We start from the raw sequence: 25,246 nt of genomic DNA on the forward strand, positions 1-25,246 counted from the left end.
TAAACTGTGAATTTTAGGTTTAAATGTTTATATAGCACTATTTTACTGGTCTGGCCCACACTAGATGTGGCCCCTGAATTTAATTTAGATTCAGTCAAGAGAAGGAAAATCAACATTCCTTCCCTTTCAGTTTCGCCTCATTCACACAACAATGGTGTCGTTCACACCTCAGCAGTTACTCTACCTTAAAACTTGGAGCTCAGCTTTGGGTCTTCTGGTGTTAAAAAGGCTTGAAGAAATGAATGAACTACAGCGTGAACTGCGTTACCCACAATGCAACAGCGAGCTGCTGTGACGGGGGGCTCGCGCCGTGCCAGGCTTGCCGCGCATGCGTCACATCTATGTTGTTGTTTGTGGCGGTAAGATGGCGGCGCTCGGAGACACCTCGGCTCCGGGGGTGAACGGGTTAATACAACAATTCACAGCAATAACAGGTAAAAATAATATTTTGTTCCGCGTTTGGCCCATCGGGTCGGTGTGTGTGACCACACGGGAGTGCCCCCGTCGCCTCGAAACTCCACGGAACGCGAGCTGGGAGCAGAAAACGGCAGTTTGCTGCTGCTGTGTGCCTGGCGCTGCCAATGCTGGGCAGAGGGGGGAAAGCTCAGGCAGTTATCTGCTAAACTCTCGAGAAATACTCCGAAAATGCTTCGTACGGCCTCCGGCTACACATATTATCTCTCACGGGAAGTTGGAAACGTGTTATTTTCTTAGCGGTGTTGGTAATGTGGAGCACTTTGCCCGCGTGGGCTAGCTTTTCTGCTCTTTATATGCCGCTTGGTGTGTGATAATGTGGAATGGACGTCGGCTGTTCAACATTTTCCTTCTTCATCACCAGCCAGCCTTCGTGATCTCTTTACTGTCATGTTCGCCGGGACAGGGTAGCTCAGCACTCCTGAGAGAGCACACTTTCTGTCTCCGGCTATCAGCATGGGGGTTCCGTGTAGCTCATGTGGGCTTTGGCAGGATGGATAATATTTATATTGAAAGTTATTTATTGGAAAAGACGAGGCAGCCAGTTCAGGGGCTGCTGCCAGACTTGGAAAGTGAAACAGACATGCGCAGTACACACCACAGATCTTTGCAGCCACACGATGCCTTGCAGTTCAGAAAATACAACAAATTCATCGTCGTATTGTGTTTTATTACACGTACAGATGTAAATAGGATTGTATTCCGTGACGAGTTGTGATCCGTGGATTTTAAGGACTTTTCTGATGCTTTTGCATCGTGTACGATCGGGATGAAAACGGGCCACGCTGAACTTGAATCTACAGTATCATACAACCGACAAAAAGTTTTTTCATTCCTCTTTATGCCTCACGATGTTGCTGGGATCAAAACATTATTTAATTATTTTGATTTTGGAATAGTAAAGTCTCCACAAGCATTTTATGACAGCAGGGTAGTTAACGGAGCATGACGACTGAGTAAATGGCTCTTTATAGGTGTCAGGTTCCAGGTAGACAGTATTATAACCATATCGACAACTTTTATTTACTTTACAGGAACTGATTTCAGTACCTGACTTCCCGATTAAAGCTAAGGGTAAATAATTAAATAATGGGATGAAAACTAGCAGTTATATAACAGTGGCATTGACAATCAGTGTAAGCAGATGCAAAGTAAATAGTGATGGAAATGGATTTTGTACTGAGGCTGTATGAGTGTGTGCATAGTAACATTTTTGCTGTTGTGAAGATGATTGATTTTTCTTTCTTAACTTATATATGAATTAAATGTTCAACAGTGTGCACATTGTTGCATTATTTCACTGCAACATTCAGAAATCCTGTCAGATAACTTCTCAGTATTATTAAACAACCAGATGCTTCACAAAATAAGTGTTTTTCTGTCGTGCAATGTGAGTTTTAATCGGTCCATGACATTTGTTTATTAAAGCATGATAATAATGAAACAATAATATCAAACGTTTTATTGTTCGTGTATATAGCTTTATATAAAACAAGTACTGAGGCAGGCTTTTGTGTATCTGAATACACTTTCAGACCAGCATTGCAATGAAACACATGACTCGGTTTAGTAGTTTTCTGAATGCTGAAATATGTCTTCGGTTTTCACTCATTTTTATGCTGCTATGATTGGAGACACTGCTAGATGATTGCTTGAATTTTTATAGAAACACAAATGCATATGAAACAACAAACATTGTTCAATGAAACATGAATATTTATTTTGTACAATTTTGTGAACGTTCTATAAAAACGCGAATAAATAAAATTTTAGTTTGTATCGGTAATTTATAACAAGCTGTTGACAACATGTGTTCATTATTATTGGATGTTAAGAGGATTGCTTTAAAAAAAAAAAAAGTAGCCCTGGCATAAAAGGAAACTGCAGTGCTCATGTTTGAATCAAACCTTTAGCTTGGCTTCTTGAAACATTCATGCATTGCTTTCATAATGTCACACATAATGTGCACACAGGTTCTCAACCATTGAATTGACAGTATCAGTATCAGTCTGATGCTGCAAATATTTATATCAGTTCTTCACCTCCATTTGTTTGTTGTTTTTTTTTGTTTTTTTTGTTTTTTTTTAAGATATTCAACTTCTGGGTTAATGTTTATAGTGGATTCTCAATTCTTTTTTCCATATTGTCAGTTGATCTTGCAGTATGAAATCATATCCAACTTTCTCTTAATGTCAGCACATTGTTGTCATTCACTTGTGCAGGAGCCACAGAGAGTGTCGGTAAACATATGCTGGAAGCATGCAACAACAACCTGGAGATGGCCGTGACCATGTTCCTGGACGGAGGCGGGATTGCCGAGGAGCCCAGCACCAGCTCCAGTTCAGCAGCATCGAGCAGCAGAGCTCCCCCTACAGAGTGAGGCCATGTTTACTTCAATATGAGCTGCTTTCACACTCAAGAAAAACAAGCTTTAAATGTCTCTAATTTTCCTTTTCATTTCCCATCTGTCAAAATTTTGAAAAAAAAAACGGGTGTAAACATAGACACATGCATGCATACAGGCATACCTACCACGTATAAATGTGTGTAAGTTTGAAAGTATTTTTGTACACTCACAAAAGCACATCTATAAAGCTAAGCTGTATGATTATACATGCTGTACCTGTGTGTAGAGATCAATGCATGCGTGACTTGAGCCTCAGTAATGGGATTAGTAAACGACATACAATATATTTTAATCTTTTTTCTAAGTTTTTAAATCCATGATAAAGAAAATCATTGTGATTACAGTATACATAAGACGAAAAATCTTCAGTTAAAGTACTTTTGAAACAAGGAATAATAGAAATTCCGCCATTAGAACTCTAAATTGACAAATTGTGACGCAGACCAGTCAAACAAGACACATTTTAGGTGATAATATCGGTTATGAATGCCAGTATGTTTCTATACTTCTTACGATTCTGTTTGTGTTGTCTGATGTTTCAGTGAAGTACGAGCACCGATTCCCCAGAAGCAGGACATACTGGTGGAGCCAGAACCACTATTTGGAGGTATCGTTTCCGTCTTTCAGTTGAATCCAAACGCATAGAACAGTACGATGTATCATAGTACAGTACCAATGTTATTGTTTGAAATATCTAGTGCAAATTAATTTTTTAATGTCCATTTTATCTATTTAGTGCCAAAGCGAAGAAGACCTGCTCGATCCATATTCGATGGTTTCCGAGACTTCCAAACAGAAACCAGTGAGTGTATTTCAGCTTTCTCATAATGATACACAGTGGTTGGTAATAGAACCAGCTTTTTATTTACAGCTAACACGAAACTCTGCTCCGTGTTTTGATTTCCCCAGTCCGTCAGGAGCAGGAGCTGCGGAACGGTGGAACAGTGGATAAGAAACTGAGCACGCTGGCAGACCTTTTCCGTCCACCCATTGAGCTCATGCACAAAGGCAGCTTTGAGACGGTGAGGAGTCGCTCGGGACACTTCACCACACACCTTTATTCAGTTCGGTTTGAAGTCCCGGTGAAATCTCAGATGGCTCTTTACTTCACAGGTGGGGGAAATTAAAGAAACACCTGTACCCTCACTCTCTCATGAGAAGCCAGTTTGTTTTTTTTATAATTAGAGCTGGTAACTTCAGCTTTAGCACAGTTTGTTTTAATTGTGGCTGTTCGTGGAATTCCTCCGTTAGACGTATTTTCTACACATGACTGAGAGGATATACAAAACATGGCTGACCTTTGCTCCTTAATTACTCTGGTAAGAGTCACAAATGGAGCACTTACAGTGCTCACATTATGCTGTTTCTACCAGAACACTGTAGAGACTCATCAGAAGATTCTCACTCGGACAGTTGACTTTAATGCTGAGAAATCTATGTTGTAATTTAGATTTTGACACATTCTCCTGGATTATAAACGTAATAATTGTTTCCTTTATACTGGCCTTGTTGCAATGAATGAACTGATCCTGGTGTCCTGAGTTTACACTAACTATGCTTTTTTTTTGTGCTTAAAGGCTAAAGACTGTGGGCAGCTGGAGAACAAGTGGCTAATGATCAACATTCAGAATGTTCAGGACTTTGCCTGCCAGTGCTTGAACAGAGACGTGTGGAGTAACGACGCAGTGAAGACCATCATCAGAGAGCACTTCATTTTCTGGCAGGTATGTAGGCTCAGGTTGAGCTCCAGGAAGTTCATGCTTTCACATCCCTGCACACTTCAGGTCACATTTAACCTCCTCCTTCATGTTTTTGTTCTTACAAAATTGGATGTGGCCTTATAAAATAGTGCGAGCCACACATTCAACAGAAATGCAGTATTAGGATATGGTTATGGCTGGGTTTAAAATTCTCCTAAAGAATTGCTGTTACAGAATTTTAAATTAAGTGTGTTTATAGCTGATCCAAACAGCCAGTCTTTCAGATAGACCTCATTTAAAAAGGTTTGGGATAAATTATGTAGATTTTTCTTATTTTTGCATAGTTATTGATCACTGCATGTGTGCATGTGTTCTTCTGCTTTAGTGACTGAAAATGCTTTAACGCCAGCTCAAAATGATAAACACTTTATTAAGAAGACCCTGACTACACCTTATTGCATGGCTTGGACATTAAAAATAGCCATATTTTCTAAATGTATTTAAAATTACACTTGTGACAGCAGTATTACACAGCTGTGGCAACTGTTTGATTGAATGTTCTTTCTTTCTTGTTCTTGTATACTTATTACTTTTGAAGATATATAAAATACTAAATGAGGGACGGGCTAATTATATTTGTGACAAAGAATCACATCAAACATTAACTGCAATCACCACGAGACTGCGAACTTTAGATTAGACTGGATCCATCATGACAAGCATCGTGCAGTTCAAGCAGCACTTTAACCTCGAGCCTCAGTTCAGGTCTCAGCCTCATTTGTGTCCTCTCTCGTGTTTTCTTCTTTATAGGTATATCATGATAGTGAAGAGGGACAAAGATACATCCAGTTCTATAAGCTCAACAAGTTTCCTTACATTTCCATCCTTGATCCACGGACAGGTGAGAAATCCTAAAAGGTTCTTATTTAGTGCTTTTTTTTTTTTTTTCGTTTCACATATACATTGTTATTCACCCCCTCACTTTTAATTGTTCTGAATTCAGGTCAAAAGATGGTCGAGTGGAACCAGCTGGATGTGGCGTCGTTCCTGGAGCAGGTGACTGGCTTCCTGGCAGAGCATGGGCAGCTGGACGGACCATCGTGCCACGCACCCCCAGCGAAACGAGCTCGATCGGTGGGTTTCAGGTCCTTTGTCCTTTGTGTTTCGTTTAATGTTTGACTCTGAATTGCCTGCAACTGTGGTTGTGTGTCTCTGCATTTGCGCTGTGGTGGATGATAGAGGATGGATGAATGCAATATTTAATGTTTTGTTTTTTCACTTGTTTCCTGTAGTTTTCACAGCTACTCTTGTTTTTCTGTTGCAGGAAAGTCTGATCGATGCCAGTGAAGACAGCCAGCTGGAGGCAGCGATTCGAGCCTCTCTACAGGAAACCCACTATGAGTCCTCCAATGCCCCCGAAGCCCCCGACTCGCCGCGGTCGGACGACGAATCGGACGCAGAGCCTTTCTCCGACAGCGAGGGTCCCATCTCCGTCGACGGCTCAGACAGTGAAACGCCGGTACCCCGCGAAGAGAAAAGTTCCGCCAGCAAACACGCCCCAGCCTCGTCGGCCTCTGCGGCACAGCAGCGTGTCCACCCCGATAGTTCCACCTCTTCCCACAGAAAATCCCCGTACAAAGAAAACAACCACAGCCACAAGAAAGAGGAAAGCAAAAAGAACCACCTGGAGCCTTCGGCTGCACTTCCCCGCCATCCTCACCCCGATGGAAGCTCTGGAGGGAACCACTGCGCTCAGAGAGCAGGAAGCGCCGGAAGCTCGAAGATCAGCACCTCGACGACCTGCGACGTCGACTGTCCTGATGACAATGGTAGGATTAACATCCTGTTGGGCCTGCCAGAAGGGAGGTGTGTGTGTGTGTCAGCTGTGGAGGCAAACTGGGATGTTCTTTCAGAAATGAATCTTCTTTGATAATCCAGCTCATGTTGAGAAAAAAAAATGTGCCAAAAGAACTACAGTGGAAGCTACAGACTAGAAGTGAAGTTCAGGGATAAAATGATTGTGAATATTCTATTTGTTTTACTTTTCCAGTCCGTGTTACTTTTTAAAATATAGATATGAATGCAGAGCGGCAATAAAAAGATATACATTTTGAAAGGAGCAGCTGGAGCCACATCTCGAAGATAACAGTCTGGCATTTCAGCTGATTGAAAAATCGATGCCACCATTGTCAAGTAAATAGAAATCATGTTGTGAAAGTAATCTGTCTTTGAATCACTACTGTTGGATGGCACTGCAACAGAAAGTGAAACACATGAAACACATGGCAGCCCTGCTTTCTCAATGAACAAATGAATGACAGTCTTTCTTGTTTGACTCGTGGAGGATATAATTTCGTTCTCCCTTCAGACTGTAACACGCTCCGACTGTATGACAGTGTGAGGGTGTAATGTGAGTCTGCTGAGCTTTTCACTGCTGGAGTGAAACGATGTGCTTTGTCGTACTTTAGACACTCTTCGCTTTTCTCAGTGTGGTGCATCCTGTTACAGCAATAATCAAAATAATGTTTTTGACTCTCTATGATGTAGTAACAAAACCAAGAGCACTAAAGAAAAGTGAAGCAGGTCTGAGTGCTTTTTTCCCCCCCTGTATTAGCAGTGAAGATGAGTTTGTAGCACCTGCGGTGTGTTGTGAATTATTATGAGGTTAACAACCAAATATGATTGTTGTTTTATCTCTGACAGGTCCTAAAGCCAGGCTGATGCTTCGCTACCCGGATGGACAGAGAGAGCAAATTTCCTTGTCTTCGAAAGCAAAACTTCTGGTAACTCGGCACTGTTTTTCACTATCATTTTAATTCAGTCCTAGGGCCAAACGTGTGTTTCTGTGTGAGTTTTTCATGAGCAATGGTGGAACTGCACAGTACTCAGTCTTTCGTATTCCCGCCCTCTCTGTTCAAGGCCCTGGTGAGACACGTCCAGTCCAAGGGATACCCCAACGAACGCTTTGAACTCGTCACCAACTTCCCCAGGCGGAAGCTCGCCCACTTGGACTATGACATCACGCTGCAGGAGGCGGGGCTTTGTCCACAGGAGACTGTATTTGTGCAGGAGAGGAACTAGTCTTCCCAGACACGTTCACCTTTTTGCTTGTCTGTACCTCCGGTAGACCTCACCCTTTCACCAATGATCTGGGACAATGTTACTGGCCTTGATCCCATAACCTTCTGTTCTGGACATTAGCTCCTCTTTTTCGCCCTGACAGCTGACAGTGGATGGACTTCTCTCAGCAGCGCCACGCAACCTAGTCTGAATACTGACTGATGCTCTACAGACAGCCGAATCTCTCTCTCTAGTAAAGTCATCGACAATTGGCCAGTAAGCCGTTTCAGACACGCCAGCGTTCTTTAGTATTTTCTGAATATATTCTGCTCTGATGCAGGTTTCTTCTGGGTTTGAGGCACGTCAGGACAGAATATATATCACAAAGCTCCTTTTGAAAAGAAAAATAAAGCTCAGCGGATCACGAATTGATGACGGACAACCAGGGACTTGTACAAAGGACTCATACCTCCCCGTACAGGACATCAAATGTCAAAGTTTATTTTCTAGTTCTTATTGTTTTCATTCACTTCCGGTGGGTAAAGGGAGACTCGTCCTCGTTTCCCCTGACCCAAATTTGGTCTCGGTTATTATTTTGACAGTTGTAATTACTGAGAAGGAACGCTCACTCAAAGAAGGTCTAAAACTCACAAGTCACAGAAGGGAAAGAATAAAAGGTGGTACATCTCATCAGTCGGACCTACACTGTACAGAGATGGCTTAGAGAGACTGATATTTAGCTGTAGTCATTGTTTTCTTTCTTTTTATATGCTGCCAAGAAATGATGCTGATGTTGAAATATAACCACAAAAAACCAGGGGATCCTCTGCTTGGTCTTTTGTCGTTTTCCTTTTCTGTCAACTGTTTTGTGTCATTCAAGAAGTTTACATCCAAGAAACTGAAAGAATAAATACTGAAAAAAGTCCAGGTATACATGACAGGTTTGGAAATCCACGAAGTAAGTCCACATCATACAACAACAAATACAAACTTTAACCTTAACCAGCAAAACATCCTTCAGTTTCTCATGAAAGCAAACGTTTAAATGAAGCTTCTCGGTTAATCAAGCTGTCTGCCAGATTGGATAATCTGAGGGAGATATGACTTAAAATCCCATGAATGTGGACGGTAAAAGTGGGAGAGTTTGGCCTGGCTGTCTTGAGTTTTCTTAACCTCGGATATCATAGCGCTGTGGTTCAAACTGTCGCCTCCTAGGCCTTCTGTGTCGGGTTTGCATGTTCTTCCTGCGTTTCCTCCTCCAATCCAAACACAGTCTGAACTGTCCGTACATGTCGGTGTTTGAATGAGTGGTTTCACTGACTGTCTGCAGATGAATGGCAGCCAGTCCGTACTTTTCCACTCAGTGACATTACTCTGTGTGGACAGAGGGGGGCGATAGTGTGCCTTTAAGAAGCCATAACTGTTTCAAACATTCAGTTTTCTGTTTTGTTTGGCTGGCTCATTTTTCTATATTGTACAGATTCACAACATACTTTCATCTGATATCAATATTCACTGTGATCCTTTAAGTTACTGCTTTTCTTTTTTTCAGGTGTTTTTTTTTTTCTGTCAAATACTTAAAAAGAATCATTCCTCATCATCCACATCTGTTAGGACTGAAGTTTTGTTTTAGCTACATATCCAAATAACCTGTGTGGTAATATGTCAGTTTGAAGTTTATATTGAATAAATTCCTGATCTCAAGGGCTCACAAAACATTTAAGGACCCTTAAGTTTCTATTCTACAGTGACAATATGAAAGTCCTAGTGATAGACGATTAAATAGGAAAATGAGTCGTAAGCATTGTCGATAGTTGGACCAAAATCACTGCCAAATTTTGACAGATGTTTTATTTCATTCAAAATATATTTAGGTTTCACACTTATGTTTGCATGCAGAATCTGTTCTTTTTTTTCTTTTTTTTTTTATTAGACCGCGTTGATCCTTGGTAGAGTTGTATTGACATGATGAAGCAGGACCTGGAAAAGTGGAGCGATGGCAGAAACCAAAGAGAGATTGTCCTCATGTCAAATTTTGGTAGAATTTAGAAAATTAACAGCAGTTTCCATCAGTAGCTACCTTTTTTTAAGGAATGCTTAACTGTAGCGCTCTGTCTTTGTTTAATTAGTATGAGGGTGGATGTTTTTAAAGCGCCCCACAGTCGCCTTTTTCATACCAACAATAACATATTTTTGATACATTTCTTGAAAGATTTATTATTTCTCTCTCTCTGTTTGCCGTGGCAAGTTGTCCAGGGTGTACTTTCTCTTATAGTCGAATTGGATTGACTGCAAATTGATAAATGGATTAATAAAATTGTAACAGTGACTCACTGCACCACCTTTTGGTGCTAAGTGGTATTGCACCAGTCGAGTAAATGTTAATGAGGGCTTGTCAGCCTCTGTACCTCAGACAATAACATTTCATGACATCGCTTTCATTGTTTTTGATCGTCTTTGTTATTTTAGAATGTTTTTAACTGAAAATATTATTGTACCTCTTTAATGATGGAACTGGAATATCACTGCCTTGATGAGTAACTGGGAAAGTTTTACTTCTTTGTGGGGAAAAACTCATAACCTCCATGTTGGAAGTATGCGTGGAAATCTGTTGACAATATTGAGATAAGGTGATTTTATGCTGTTTAAATGTGTGATGATAACTTTGTGAACACTCCCCACTGGAAAGTAAGACTGTCACGACAGGTAATATTCAGACTTTCGGCCTTGAATTCACGTCTGATCGGATAGAGGAATTTTATTTGTTGTAAGAAGTTTGTGAAAGAAGAGAAATGGTTATGGCGCTGAGCCTTTGCAGCGTAACAACAACAGCGTGTGTTCTGACCAACAAGTCAAGAGTTGACAGCTGTCCAAACAGATGAGGACACTGACAGTGTTTCCAGCTCCGCTGAAGACGTGCACGTCTCCACCTCCTGCTTTTTGTGTAAAAGAACAAAAGGTGGGTGCAGGGAGAGAACAGCTCAACCCGTTTTCTTCCATATGCTTCACAACTGGAGCATTTCAGCAGAGCCTTTGCTGCCTTTAGATGAAAAATTTAATGCACGAACTCAGACTAAAAAACCCTAAAAATCTGATTAGTTTTAAAGACTAAACTGTTGCATAAAAAAAGGCTGTTCACCCCAAACACCCGACGACCTTTCAGTCCGTTCTCAGAATGAATCAATGAAAAGTTAATGAGTGATTGACGCAGTTTATCCAGGCTCTCAGCTGACAAGATCAATTCAGTTTTACTCATGAAGTATAAGAAAAATATGCTAAAATGGTTCTAGTCATTCATTTGCAACTTTTTGAGGATGTTTCTGATATTAAAAAAAAAAAGAAAGTGAACTTTAAAAAAAAAAGTCAGTTCCGAAGCTTGAGTTTGCATTTTGAGCTTTTCACTCTAATAGATAATGAATTGCTACTGTATTTTTATAAGTGTTAATGATTAATGATGGATTCCACCTTGTCTATTAGGCTGTAATCTACAAAGTTCATGTTCCTTCAAATGTATTTTCTGATTGCTTTACTTCTCAGTATCCATAGATAAACCCTGTATTGGTTGGTTGTGACAAAGCAAGATATTTTGGGTTGGATAGTGGACTTTGTGAAAATCTGAACCGCATTTCTCACAATTTTTTTTTTTTTTTTTTTTTTTATTTTGACATTTTAGAGAAACTAAAAAGTGACTGGTTATAATGTCATACAGAACCTGAGGAGCGAGTTAGATTGCCCTGCTACTAAATTATATTAATCGCTTTGTTTGATTTTTCTAAATTGAAATGTGTCTTTTGTTAAATTGAGTTCAGAACTTTACCTGTCACGAACCTGTTTTACCCTTTTTTTTTTTTTTTTGTCTTGGGTTTTTGATACAGGTCATAACATCGAGCTTCCTCTTCAAAGTTCACTTGAGCGGTGACGCTGCTGGCTGTAGGGGGGATCGTGTACTTTGGTTAGAGTCTGTGTTTGCACTGTGATGAGCTGGTGACTCGTCCCTTTGCCAGCTCAGCTCCACTCCCCCCACGGTCCTAACTTCCCATTTAGTCATAACAATCTCAGAAGAGGAAGAGGATGTTTTAGTTCAATGAGTCTTTGACATCCCGTAAAAGAAAGTTTAATCTGATACAAACATTTAAACCTTCTTCCCCTTTTTTTTTAATAGCAACATATTTATAGGAATTATGTGTATAAATGTCAGACGTAGGGGTCCATAAAACAGACGACAGCGTATTTTTCATTTTGAAACAACAACTCGCTGTGTGTTTGTATATTTGTTATTGGCTGACAGCTGTTTGTTGACTGTCATCCGGGACTGACCCCAAGCTTTCTGTGGGCCTCAAGTGAATATGATAAAATACCTAAGGCGACTATGTAGAAGCTCCAATTTAAACATGTATGATTTGAATTATGCAGTTCATTCCTTCTAATCAGATTTAAGAAAATATTCATGAATATGTCCGAGGAACAGTGTTGTTCTCTTCCACGGAATAGAACAGAGGAGAATAGTTTATCTACTCTAATTGAGCACAGTCAGGACGATTTACTCCGCCGTTTACAGTCTGACTTTCAGCTGGAATCACACACTTAGAATTGAAGACAGTCCCAACTTTTCACTAGTTTTCCCTAAAATAAGTGATGTGTATACAAACAAGACGAGGGTTAAAGTATCTGCGGGTACAATTTTTTTTACAAGAGAGCAAAAACACTTCAAATAAAATCAAAGATGACATCCTGCTTTTAGGCCACACTCTATCCAGGTCTGTGATTTGAAAGGGAAGACGTCACGCTCACTTGGTTGAGATGTTCAGGTTCCAGTGCACGTGGCCAAGAATTCCGTATCGAGATGATCAAACCTGGATAAAAAGTAAAACCACAGCGCAACTAAAGGAAATCCTGACTGCTAATCAAGACGCACCAAGGAACATGTTTTACCCAGAAACCATCGGTGGCAATAGTGGTTATTTGATGTTTTGCAATTGCATGAGTCATGAGTTTAGCAAGCTCTAAAACATGAAAAAAACAAACAAAAACCATTTTATTGTATTTTGTTTTGCACAAGTCCCTACCAATCAGAACAATGGCCTAACAGTCACCACAGCGAGGACAGTAATAAAGATCAGGTTGGGTGTCCCGACAAATAAATTCACACAAGAAACACTGGAACAACTTGAATCTTCTAAGTGTAACCCAATATGCATTTCTATTGATTTTTGGAAAAACGTGCAGAGCCTGGAAACAACAATCCAACCCCACACGCCGGGGTTCAGCAGCTCAGGAGCAGCAGGTGAGTGGAGGAGAGGGAGGTCATGTGAGGCGATGCTGCCTGAGCGACAGCAGGGCGGAAACAGGAAAATGAGACGGAACGGACAAAACTCCCAAACCATAGGAGAAGAACGTGAAGAGTACAGACAGTGATTGAGCAAAAAAAAAAAAAAAAAAGAGGGGATGGAACTTCTACTTATCAACTTTCAGGTCTGCAAATAAAGAATTGCAAAATCAGCATAGTTCCCTTTTTAACTCATCTGGATTTTGCCCATGAAGGACGGCTTGATGCTTGTTTTGATATTATGTGGTGACAACGGGGCATTTGCAAGGTAAAGAAAACAAAAAGAGAAGCTCAATATGATGAGATGAGAGTCAGTTTCCCCTGTTATATTTTTAAATATCTAACGATTCAATAAGTCACATTTTCTGTGTCACCGTCACTGGATTATTATTGAATGAATTAAAACCTCCATAAAGTATTTAAGAACAATTTAAATTCAACTTCAGTATCCTCTGATGAAGCCCCCACCCACACACACACACACACACACACACACACACACACAACTTTTCCTGTCCTGTTCCTTTCCTTTCCTCTGTTATTCAAAGTCAGTTTCCAATATGCAGATATTTGATCAAAAAGCCTCCATGATTTATTACTGTCAGTGAAGCAGACAGCCGGAAAAAGTGGGAAGTTCAAAGGTCACTTTATGACTTTCACCTATTGAGTGACTCAGAGCACACAGATTTTCAGTTTGAAAAATACATTGATACATCTGAGTTTGATTTATTTACCAAATAACCAGTCTGGTTACCAGACAGCAATTTATAATATTCATACATATAAAAAATAAACCACTGTTTAAAAAAAAAAAAATCATATTCCTTGGAGGTGTCTTTGCCATCCCAGCACCCCCCACCCCCAACCCGGACCCAGGACAATAGACCCATTTGCCCCCCACCCCATAGACTATGTGACTGTGTAACTTCAGTTAAAGGAAATGATGTTTTTGTGATCTGATTTATTCTTATTTAATTGAGGAATGTCATGATACTCTTTGATTTTTTTTTCATTTTACCTTATATGGAATATGCATCTATATATATATATAGTCTATGGCTAACTCTTATCTAAAGATTGCGAATAATCTAAGATTAGAATGTACCTCAAATGACTGAATTACTGATCACAAATGTTTGGTGTGTCTTGTTGAACATAATAACAATGTGTAGTGAGCAGTAGAATAAATATTGCTTTCCATTTGAGGGGCCGTCTGCCTGGAAAAAGAGATGATACTGAATAAATTCTGGAACTGATCCTGCTCTGGAGCAGACCAGCTCCACAGAATAAATCTCCATGGTAAAATATGTCAAAATGTATCTTACATTGGCCTATCCCACTTTTGTGCAACAAGATCATGGATTAGTTCATCCTGGAAAACCAAGATTTCCCAGCTTCATGCCTTATCTTGGTTTTGTGCAACAGGCCCCTGTTGAGGTCCTCCAAACAAAAAACATGCAATGTGACTCTGCGTTGCCTGTGTGTGTACTTTCCGGATGTATAGAGCATCCAGAGAGTGTTCAGTCCCCTTCACTTTTTCTGACTTCTATGTTGCAACCAAAATGCAATTCTAAATAAGTAAATTCTTTCTTTCCTTCATCTATCTACAGATAATATCTCATGATGACAAAGTGAAAAACTCTTATTTTAGAAATGTTTGCAAATTTAGTTTGAACTGATATATCACGTGTAAATATTCACTCTCTTTGCTATAACACTCAAAACTGAGCTCCTGTTTCCACCGATCATCCTTGAGATGTTTCTACAATTTGACACAGTGGCGTCCGTCATTCGCTAATGGAAGAAGTTTAGAACCACCAGGGCCCATCCTAGAGCTAGCCGCCTTCATGGAAGAAGGGCCTGGGCCAAGGAGGTGACCAAGAAGCCTATGGTCACCCTGAAAGAACTCCAGCGTTCCCACAAGGAAATGGGAGAACCTTCCAGAAGCACTTCACCCATCAGGCCTGTATGGCAGAGTGGCCACTTGGAAGTCTCTCCTCAGTAAAACGCTCATGAAAGTCTGCTTGAAGTTTGCCAAAAGGCATCTTATGGCCACTCAGGTAACGAGATATAAGATTCTGTGGTCTCTTGAAACCAAGATTGATCAATTTGGCCTGAATGCCAGGCGTCATGTCTGAAGGAAACCAGGCACTGCTCTGGCAAATACGAGCCCTACAGTGAAGCATGGCGGTGGCAGCATCACGCTATGGAGCAGGGACTGGGAGACTAGTCAGGGTAGAGGGAAAGATGAATGCAGCAGTGTACAGAGACATCCTGCTGGATGAAAACTCGAAGAAGAATGGGAAAAAGTTCCCTAAACGCAGGTGAACCAGGCCTGTAGCATCATACCCAACAAGACCTGAGGCTGTAATCAAGTGCCTCAACAAAGCCCTGAATAAAGGGAGTAGATACTTATGCACATGTGATATTTCAGCTTTTCATTTTTAATTTTTTTTTAAATGTCTTATTAGGGTATTGTGTGTAGACTGATGAGAGGAAAAAAATAAGAATTTGATCAATTTTGGATTGAAAAATGTGTAAAAGGTGAATTGACTGAATACTTTCCGAGCACACCGTAGACTTTGTAACTTTTGCTCATTAACCCCAAAATCTTGTATTTGTTTCTTGATACACCAGATTATTTTTCAACTGGGGAAAAAGCAAGTAAACATCTAAAATCGCAGCTTGGATCTCCACACGTTGCATCACAGATGGGTCCAGCGCCGCATTTATTGTGAAAGGCGCATAGAGCGAGATGTCTCAGTATTTGGCAGAGGAGAACAAAGACATTATTGGATGAGTTTGCAAACCAGCATGAACCTTAGATCTTGTGTTGTGTAATATTATTGACTCTGTAAACATGTGACTCACACAGTCTTACAATGTGCCACTTTTTCTGTCAAAAAGGGCTGGTTTTTTTAATCCAAAAAAAAAAAAAAGGAATATATTTTTCAACAGAATGTTTCCTATTCTTGCTGTGATCATAATTGTAACACTTAAAGTGAAGTGATCAGATGGTGACTTACCTATTTTGTACCTATCTGCTGCTGACTGTGCTGATGGAGTCAGTGAATCAATCAGTCCACTCATTTGTTCCCCAAAAGTCCCGAGATGATCAATCAGAAACTAACTTTGACTCGAACTGCGTCGACTCGCTCAATAAATACCAAGATAAGTGTAGATAAGTACAAAGATCGTGGGGATAAACACATAAAAGTCTCTACATAAATATTGTGCGTTCGCATGGGGCTTTGTGCATCGCTGGAGAAGTCTCCACAATGTAAATAATTGTGTCAGGTGAGTGTGCGTGATTTTTCCATGATGTGGAAATTTGGGGGATATGTAATCTGTGTGTGTGTGTGTGTGTCTGTGTACCTGCACGCTAAAGTACACATTAAAGTACACACGCACACCTAAGCACACATTAGGAAACCTGAGCAAACTGTGGCATTTGGTCCTATTTTTTTTTTTCCCTCCTCTCTTTTTTTTTTTTTTTTACGGTCAGGTTTCCTATAAAAGCCCGAGCTGCGTCTCGGGACGTCCACCCATCTGCTCTGCAGACCTCCATCCAACATGAAGCCTCTTCTCCCTCTGGCGCTGCTCGGATGCATCGGTAAAGATCTTGAAAAAAAAAAAAAAAAAAAAGAAAAATCAACTTGCACGACCATGCATGGGTTTGATCTGTGGTTATCTGTGCATTTGCAGCCGCCGTCTTCGCGGTTCCCGTCGACCAGAAGCTGAGATGGTGCGTCAAGTCGGACGCGGAGCTTCGGAAGTGCGGGGATCTGACCGCCGCGGCTCCGGCTTTCAGCTGCGTGAAGAGAGACAACAGCAAAGACTGCATCGCTGCCATCAAGGTGAGCGATTCCGCATCAGTAACAGTCACACTTATTTCTATCAGGCCAAATCAATCCGTAAAGTTCGAAGTTAAATTATAAGTCATAAAGGAAGAGTTAAAATCAGGAAAAAAAAAACAATTTATACCCTTCGACAAGATAGCATTTTGCTTGATTTTTAACATTTTTTGCCTAACAATTCAGAAATAGCTTTCAAATGTAAGAATTTCCCTGAAAATCATCATGAAGTTTACCTCATACTGAGTGTTGGTGCGCAGCAACATAATGTGTTGCTTGCACAAAAAAGTGGTTTGAATATGGCTAGTTGGATGCATTGGGCTTATGTTCGATAACTAACATCCTGTAATTTACACCAGTTTTGTGTATATTGGACGTTTCATCACATATGGGTTTAAAAGGGGAAAACACACACAAGTTTAGATTGTAATCATGTTGACTGTTAAGTGGAGGTGCTGTCCAATTTCATGATTCTCACAAAATCCTTCACAATATTTCAGTATCCAGGACCACAATGCTCTTATTACAGTATTAAAGAGTCACTAAAAATTGTTGACTGGCTTAAACTGTACTCATTTACGATACCTTTAAGATACTGCCCTAAACTTAAATTATTGGTTGCTTCTTTTATTTTACAGCTTTAATTACATTATCATCAACAGGAATTAAACCTGAATGATGAAACTGCAATGAAGTTAATTTTAAGTAATACCACCTTTATGCATTAGGCGGCAGTAGTGAGTTTTGAATGATTGTATTTTTCTTCTGTTTAGTTTTGAACTCCTGAATTTTGGCAGTTTGGACTTTAGTTCTTTATTTCAAAGAGCTCCAGTCTCTGTTGTCTTTCCTATTCAGTCTACCTTTTTCCAAACGGACTGCAGACAGACTGTTCTTATTTTATTTACCCAGCAGGCTATTCGTTACTGTCTGACAGTCACTCGGCAGTTCATGTTGAAGATTGTGACCATTAAATTAAATGTTTTTCAACTAAGATCTGTGTCACATCCCGCTTTACTGCATCCGAGAAATGTTACGTTTCCAAAGAGGAAAAACCATCGGGAGGGGAAACAGAGGATTTCATTTCACGTGGACAGAATCATTCATTCACAATCATTCAAACGTAATACGTTTTTTTTTATTGTTTGAATTTGAAGGTATGAAACCTGTAATGTAACCCTTGTGTGCATTTTTACCTCTAAAGCAAAACTTTTATATAACTTCACGAGCTGTGTTGTTGATCCAGACTCATTTTATTTGGTGTCAAGTAACAAACATGTGTCTGGTTAACAGGCTGGTGAGGCTGACGCCATCACCCTGGATGGAGGGGACATATACGTCGCTGGTCTGAACAATTACGACCTGCAGCCCATCATTGCCGAAGACTACGGCACCAGTATGCCCACCAGCTCTCTTCACAAGTGAAACAATCCGAGATGTTTCTAATGTTGCGCTCACTCGGCTCAACTTTTCCTTCTTGCTCAGCCTCCGAAACCTGCTACTATGCTGTGGCCGTGGTGAAGAAGGGCACTCAGTTTGGCATTAGAGACCTCAGGGGGAAGAAATCATGCCACACCGGTTTGGGGAAATCTGCAGGCTGGAACATCCCCATCGGAACCCTGGTGTCGATGAATGTGATCGAGTGGTCTGGCATTGAGGACAAACCAGTGGAGGAGGGTGAGTGAAAGAGAAGTCCGGTCAGCCGAACGGGGGCTTTCATGGTTAGATGATTAATATGCAACGTAAGCCTTCCTAAAGACATGTTTCCACTTCATTTACATATATTCAGTGTTTACGAAAAACCAGCCAGGGAAGAAACAAGCTTCAGATATCTATTATCAGTCATAATATTGAAATGTTTACTCTTCCTAACAGTTAAAAAAAAAAAAAGTGAAATACTGTGGACTTGCTTCTTGCTTCTGCAGCGGTGGCCAGCTTCTTCCAGTCGAGCTGCGCCCCCGGAGCAACACGAGGCAACAAGCTGTGTGAAGCATGCAAAGGAGACTGCTCCAGATCCCACAACGAGCCCTACTATGACTACGCCGGAGCACTGCAGTCAGTAACACTGCGCCCCACCTCAAATGACCTCTGCTCACCTCACTGATCACAATGTCATGTTGTGTATTTCTTTTTTTTTTTTTTTTTTGTCTTTAACTTCAATAGTTATGTTTTCTACTCATCAGGTGTCTGGCTGAGGACGCTGGAGATGTGGCGTTTGTGAAACATCTCACTGTACCTGGTCAGTATCGCATCGTATTGATTCTGAGGGTTAATGGAACCTTTCTTACTTCCCAAAAACATCAAACAAATGTAAATTTACTTTTCCAACAAATTTTATCGCTTTCAACCTCTGATGTTATGTTTTCAGATTCAGAGAAATCCAAATACGAGCTGTTGTGCAAGGATAACACCAGAGCGCCTATCGACGACTTCAGGAGCTGCCACCTGGCCCGCGTGCCGGCCCACGCCGTCGTCACCCGCAAGGACGATCAGCTGGCCGCGGCCATCTGGGATGCCCTCACGTCGGTGCAGGTGAACTGCGGGAACGAAAAAGAAATGGCAACGTTAGTCTCGTGCTGTGCTTCCCTAATCGCTGGGTTCTGTTTATGACGTCTTCTCAGAACTTCAACCTCTTCTCCTCCGACGCGTACGCACCTGCCAAGAACCTGATGTTCAAGGACTCCACGGTGAGGCTGGTGCAGCTGCCGCCGCACACAGACTCTTTCCTGTACCTGGGCGCTGAGTACATGAGCGTGGTCCGCTCCCTCACAAAAGGTGAAGACGAAGTCAAACTCAAACACCCACAACGCTTCACTGTCTGAAATGAATTTTAAGCAACATAAACTGAAGGAAATTACTCATTAAATGAAAATGAACTATATGAGATGTTCAACGCATTCATAGGCACCCTATCTGCGATGGCTCCCAGTTGTGTAGGATTTGGTATGAAAAACGTACAGCAGTGTCCTCAAAATGGCATAGAAAGTGTAGAGGCACTTCAATTTCAATATACTATCAGAATGGAGTTTTATTCCCTTTAAAAAAAAAAAACAAAAAAAAAACAATAATGAGTGGCAAAGTAGAACAGTGGTGGCTGTCAAATTAAAAAAAAAAAAAAAAAAAAAGAACATAAATGCCATACACACACTCCCTGGCAACAAACTGGTTTTAACATGGTTTTAACACACAGGATGTGATCACCATGCCGTTACAGTCAAACTGATGCCAGCCCGGCTCATTGTTGTTTCCATGTTTTACTTCTCTGTCCAGAGCTGCCGCCAGGCATTCCATCTACTGCCATTAAATGGTGCGCCGTGGGCCATGCAGAGACCTCCAAATGCGACACGTGGAGCATTAACAGTATAGTCAGTGATGTCTCCTCCATCGAATGCCAGAGCGGGACCACAGTCGATGAGTGCCTGAAAAAGATTATGGTAATACAACGATGCATTGATGGAAATCTGGATCGTACAGTACGTGGCACTTTTTGTTGTTGTTTTTTGTTTGAGTCTTATTATCCTGCGTGACTTCATGTGCAGCGTAAAGAGGCTGACGCCATGGCGGTGGACGGCGGACAGGTGTACACAGCTGGAAAATGCGGTCTGGTTCCTGTGATGGTGGAGCAGTATGACCAAAGTATGATGCTTTGAGAGCAGAGAAACCATTATATACATCCATGTGCTTTGTGTGACATTTTCCAAATGAATAATAACTGCATTTTTTTTTTGTTTTGTTTTGTTTTCCACAGCCATGTGTGGAAACCCAGAAGGTAATACTCTGACGTTTTCCAGAAATCACCGCCGTGTAGCTTTGTTGACCTTAAAAAAACATTTCAGAACCTTTTGCATTCAAAATAGACACATTAAGGGAACACATAAAATGTTTCCATGAGAAGTGTGTTGTCAGTGCATCAGGATTCCAATCATGGGAGATAATAACAGGAAAGTTCATCATGTGTCACTAACCCGCTGTCTAATGAGTAAAAGAGGCTCCGTTTGATGTTTATCAGATGGAAAAACGACTGACAAAGCTGTAATTTTCCAAATATTTAATTTCACCCAAAACATTCCTATATGATCAATGAAGTCAAGAATGAAGACAATCTCTTTTATATGATTTTTATTCTTTTACATTTAATTGTGTGGTTTCACTTTCAGTTAGAATAAAAAACTAAACGTGTGCTTTCAGCCGCTGCCTCCTCATACTACGCTGTTGCTGTGGTGAAGAAGGGCTCCGGGGTGACGTGGAACACCCTGCAGGGCAAGAGGTCTTGCCACACAGGCATTGGTAGAACAGCTGGATGGAACGTCCCCATGGGTCTCATTCACAAAATTACCGGCAACTGTGACTTCAGTAAGTATAAAAATGCATGTCATTTTACTAGACCTATTTATCGTTTATCATAAAAACTCTTTACTTATTTGTTTTGGTAGTTTTGTGAATGGAAAGAGCTCCCTGATGATCTGTAACTTCGCCTTTTCTCTTCTCTTCTCAGCCACGTTCTTCAGCAGCGGCTGCGCTCCGGGAGCCGACCCCAGCTCTCCGTTCTGCAAACAGTGCAAAGGCAGCGGCAAAGCCGTCGGGGACGAAGCGAAATGCAAAGCCAGCGCCGATGAGCTCTACTACGGTTATGCTGGGGCGTTCAGGTAAAGTAACGCCGCACGTGCAGCGTTCACTCTCAGTTTTGATTACATTAAATTTCAGTCCTGTTGAAACAGTTCACAACCAGTAACTAAGATAGTAGTTCAATGATCAATAGTTAGATAAGTGCAAGCTAATAATAAAATGTTTGATTACAGTGGGAAAGGTAACTTCCCCATAATTTAATTAAAACACATAAAATGAAATAGAAAATATTTTTCTTCTTTAGAATTTTAGCCTATTCATCATTCAAATAATACAAAAAAAAAATACTCAAACTTAATTTACATTTTGTGTAATTCTGTGTTCCACATTTCATTACAGGTGTCTGGTTGAAGATCAAGGTGATGTTGCCTTCATTAAACACACAATTGTTCCAGAAAACAGTGACGGTGAGTGTGCTCAACGCCGACCTGCTTGTAGATCACGTCTCTGCTGTGAGATTGCTGAGAGAGTGACGCTCATCTGAGCTCTGAACCACCTGTTCTCCCCACAGGTCATGGTCCAGACTGGGCCCGTAACCTCAGGCCTGAAGACTATGAGCTGATCTGTCCTGGTAAGGCTCCAGTGCCCATCACTGAGTATGAATCCTGCCACTTGGCTCGGGTGCCCGCCCATGCTGTGGTGACTCGCCCTGAGACTCGCGGCGATGTGCTCCGCGTCCTCCAGGACCAGCAGGTCAGTGAACAACACTGAAGTCACCCTCAGATGAAAATAGACCCAGAATTTTCTATTTCTGGGAAATGTAAATATCTAAAGTGTGCACAAACAGTTTTTCTTCTTTGCCGAAAGAACTCTTCATTTACAACAATCGACAAGAACAGCCATGACACGACCAAACAGCATCCATCCATCCTGCATGCATGAACAGACTGATTAGAATTTCACTCATGACAGAATATCAGCTAAGATTGTTTTACTATCAGACATAAAGTACAGATTTAAATCTGAATTATTATTATTATTATTATTATTTTTATTTATTTATTTTTTTTGTCTTTATAGGCCAAGTTCGGAGACAACAACCCATCATTCAAACTCTTTGGGTCAGATGGTGGGAAGAACCTCCTCTTCAAGGACTCCACCAAGTGTCTCCAGGAGGTTGCACCTGGTAGTGATTATCAGCAGTTTTTGGGACCAGAGTATGTTACAGCCATGACCGCACTCAGACAATGCAGTGCCAATACTCCAGGTTTGTAATCAAAAATACACCAACTGCACCACTTCAGCTCGTTTTCTCGGTTTCTGCTCTGCATTTTCAACTTTGTCTCTTCTTCCCAACAGATCTGGAGAAATCTTGCAGTTTTCATTCTTGTCAGACTGCGTAATGGAGACAAGGACCAGACTCTGTCTCACTCGGCTCACAGTGATTCATTCTCCATACACACACTTTCTGCACTAAACCCAAACATCGCTCTGTGTTTTTTATTGCTGATCTTATTGTAGACCTGATTTTAGAGGTGCAGTCAGCAGAGAAATACCTTCAACCTACCAATCAGTAAAGGCATGGCCTATCATGTTGACATGCCTTTTATTTTTCATGTCAAACTGCCTTTGTTATTGAGTCCACTTCGTTTTGTTGACATTTGCTTCACTTTTCTCTAATAAAGTCTTTTAAATTGTATTTTTTTTGTGATTGTGTCTTCAAAAGAATAAATCAAACCAAAACATTAGTGAGATACGCATAAAACTTTGGATCACTTGCAGTAATATTACCATAACACTGTTATAATTCCCATGAGGTTTGTTGAATTATTTGGGACATTATGCTCTCGGTCAACACACGTTTAGCATTTTGATGTAGTGATATTGTAATTAGTGAATCATCATCAGAGGCTCCATAATATATGCATGGTGCAAATAAGAATGGAATCTGCTCACATGCATGACAAATACAATATCTGCATTCTTGCAAGATACCTTTGAAACCATTTGCAACAAGTTGAATCCAGCCCCAAATCTGCCTTACATTCTTTGTTTCTGACTACCTGAAGATGTAACACGGCTCTTTAGAAAAGTCGCATAAGGTTGTTGCAAATGAAATAGGCTTCTTCTTTTGAGACTGAGCTTCACAACAACAACAACAAATAAAGTATCATCAGATCAGTGTTCTTGTGATCTTTCACACGAGCCGGCATTTTACTCCAACTAAATAGAAAACTGAGCAAACCTTAATGGTCCCACGGTGCTGCAGACTGTAAAATAATAGCATTACTGAGAAGTCTGAGCTGATTAGCTATCTAAACTATATGTAAGATAAAGAAAAATGCCCTTAATTCACATTTTAAGTCAATCAAAATGCCTGCCAGGCATGCTGAGGGAGTCAAAGGTTTTAGGGACCAAGAGAAACTCACAACAATAAAAATGACACAAAGAGATGTATACAAGATAGAGGTCAAGAGATCGTAGTCTAGCCTTGTGACGAGTGGAGACTTTGCTTTGTAAAATCAGTGATGAAACGAGGCCTGAGGGGATCACACTTTTCAAGACACTGATTGACATGATCAAAGAAGACCCCCAAAGGCCACTCACTGCTTTCAGTGATTAACATGCCTCATCAAAACTACAAGAAATACATGTTTCACGATCTGAGTTGATTAAAGATTAAAGCTCTGTAGATCAAGTAAAAGTTATGACCAATGAGTAAAAAAAAAACTGATAGTGATAAAGAATTGCTCATTGAGCATAGACTCATACAACAAAGGACTTAGGAGGAAAGTTTTATGAATTTTTAAAAAATCTTTATTGAGTGAGTGTGTCCAGTTGTAATTCTATAACAAGCGAAAAATAATAATGAAACAATAAAATTCTGGTTGAACACAAGTTGATTTGATCACAAAACAAAGCAGAGGAGTTGATCAAATATTCACAATGGGTTGCTATGTTTGAATGGGTCATAAGCAATCATCAGCTGCCACTGGCATTCTTCAAACTTCAATCGAACTTTATTTGTAAAGCACTTTTCATATTTATAAAAACAACGCAAAGTGCTGAACAGTAAAAACAGTCATAAAAAAAAAGGATAAAAACCACACCATCAATCAGTATACACCACACACACACACTCACACACACACACACACACACACACACACACACACACACACACACACACACACACACACACACACACACACACACTCACAATTTTTTGCGCACAGCAGTGGAGACATGGCATGGCACTAAGCATCATGGGAAAACACTACCAGTGGGGCCGTCCACACAAGTACAGGAGAAGTCGAAGGTCTTTAATAGTGGGGCTCCAGCGCTCGACCCCCGACCCCCGACCCCGTCAGACTAAGGGGACCCCGCACACCGAAGTGTGGAGACCCCCAGGCCAGCCAGGACCAGAGGACTCGAGCACAGTGACCCCAGCAGAGGACCAGGACCAACTCCTGGTGTGGAGGACCCCCCTCAGGAAACACTGGAGTTAAACAGCTAAAAACGTAAAAAGACATGATACAAAGTTAATAGAAAATAAGTAAGATAAGATTATAAAGTAAAAAAGTAAAATAAGTTAGAAGTGCATAATAAAAATAGAACGAATAAATAGGATAAATAGAATAAAAATAAAAACGATGGAGATAAGAACTACAAAAGGTCAATTAAAAGCCAGATTATAAAAGGTGTGTTTTTAATCTCCCTTTAAAACTATCAACAGTCTCTGCGGTCCTGAGGTTCTCCGGAAGACTGTTCCACAGGCGGGGGCCGTAGTGGCTAAAAGCCGCCTCGCCATGCGTCTTGGTTCTGGCTTTTGGAACACACAATAAGGTACTGCCGGAGGACC

General features: G+C 40.8%; 2 protein-coding genes across 2 annotated transcripts; both read left to right on the top strand.

Moving 5' to 3' along the window:
* The first annotated feature begins 328 nt into the window (after nucleotides 1-328).
* ubxn7 (UBX domain protein 7) lies at nucleotides 329-8,468 on the top strand. The gene is made up of 11 exons (XM_030114517.1): nucleotides 329-434; nucleotides 2,697-2,850; nucleotides 3,424-3,488; nucleotides 3,618-3,683; nucleotides 3,791-3,903; nucleotides 4,459-4,605; nucleotides 5,392-5,482; nucleotides 5,585-5,715; nucleotides 5,906-6,410; nucleotides 7,285-7,364; nucleotides 7,501-8,468. The coding sequence occupies exons 1-11, from the start codon at nucleotides 329-331 to the stop codon at nucleotides 7,660-7,662; spliced, it is 1,620 nt and encodes a 539-aa protein (XP_029970377.1). The 3' UTR covers nucleotides 7,663-8,468.
* Nucleotides 8,469-16,480: 8,012 nt separating this feature from the next.
* Nucleotides 16,481-23,080, top strand: tfa (transferrin-a). The gene is given in 16 exon segments (XM_030114519.1): nucleotides 16,481-16,580; nucleotides 16,673-16,824; nucleotides 18,112-18,214; nucleotides 18,304-18,495; nucleotides 18,744-18,873; nucleotides 19,002-19,057; nucleotides 19,187-19,350; nucleotides 19,440-19,593; nucleotides 20,089-20,252; nucleotides 20,358-20,496; nucleotides 21,007-21,171; nucleotides 21,314-21,464; nucleotides 21,784-21,851; nucleotides 21,956-22,137; nucleotides 22,465-22,651; nucleotides 22,744-23,080. Coding segments are annotated over 16 exon segments (2,091 nt in total). The 5' UTR covers nucleotides 16,481-16,540; the 3' UTR covers nucleotides 22,788-23,080.
* The last annotated feature ends 2,166 nt before the right edge of the window (nucleotides 23,081-25,246 follow it).

This window comes from Salarias fasciatus, chromosome 18, assembly GCF_902148845.1.
Source record: "Salarias fasciatus chromosome 18, fSalaFa1.1, whole genome shotgun sequence".
Lineage (NCBI taxonomy): Eukaryota > Metazoa > Chordata > Actinopteri > Blenniiformes > Blenniidae > Salarias > Salarias fasciatus.

Excerpts from the sequence above, each read along its gene's own strand:
- ubxn7 (XM_030114517.1), top strand. The coding sequence starts at position 329 with ATGCGTCACATCTATGTTGTTGTTTGTGGCGGTAAGATGGCGGCGCTC. Across the intron at positions 435-2,696 it reads ACAATTCACAGCAATAACAG|GAGCCACAGAGAGTGTCGGT; the intron begins GTAAAAATAATA and ends TCACTTGTGCAG. Across the intron at positions 4,606-5,391 it reads AGCACTTCATTTTCTGGCAG|GTATATCATGATAGTGAAGA; the intron begins GTATGTAGGCTC and ends TCTTCTTTATAG.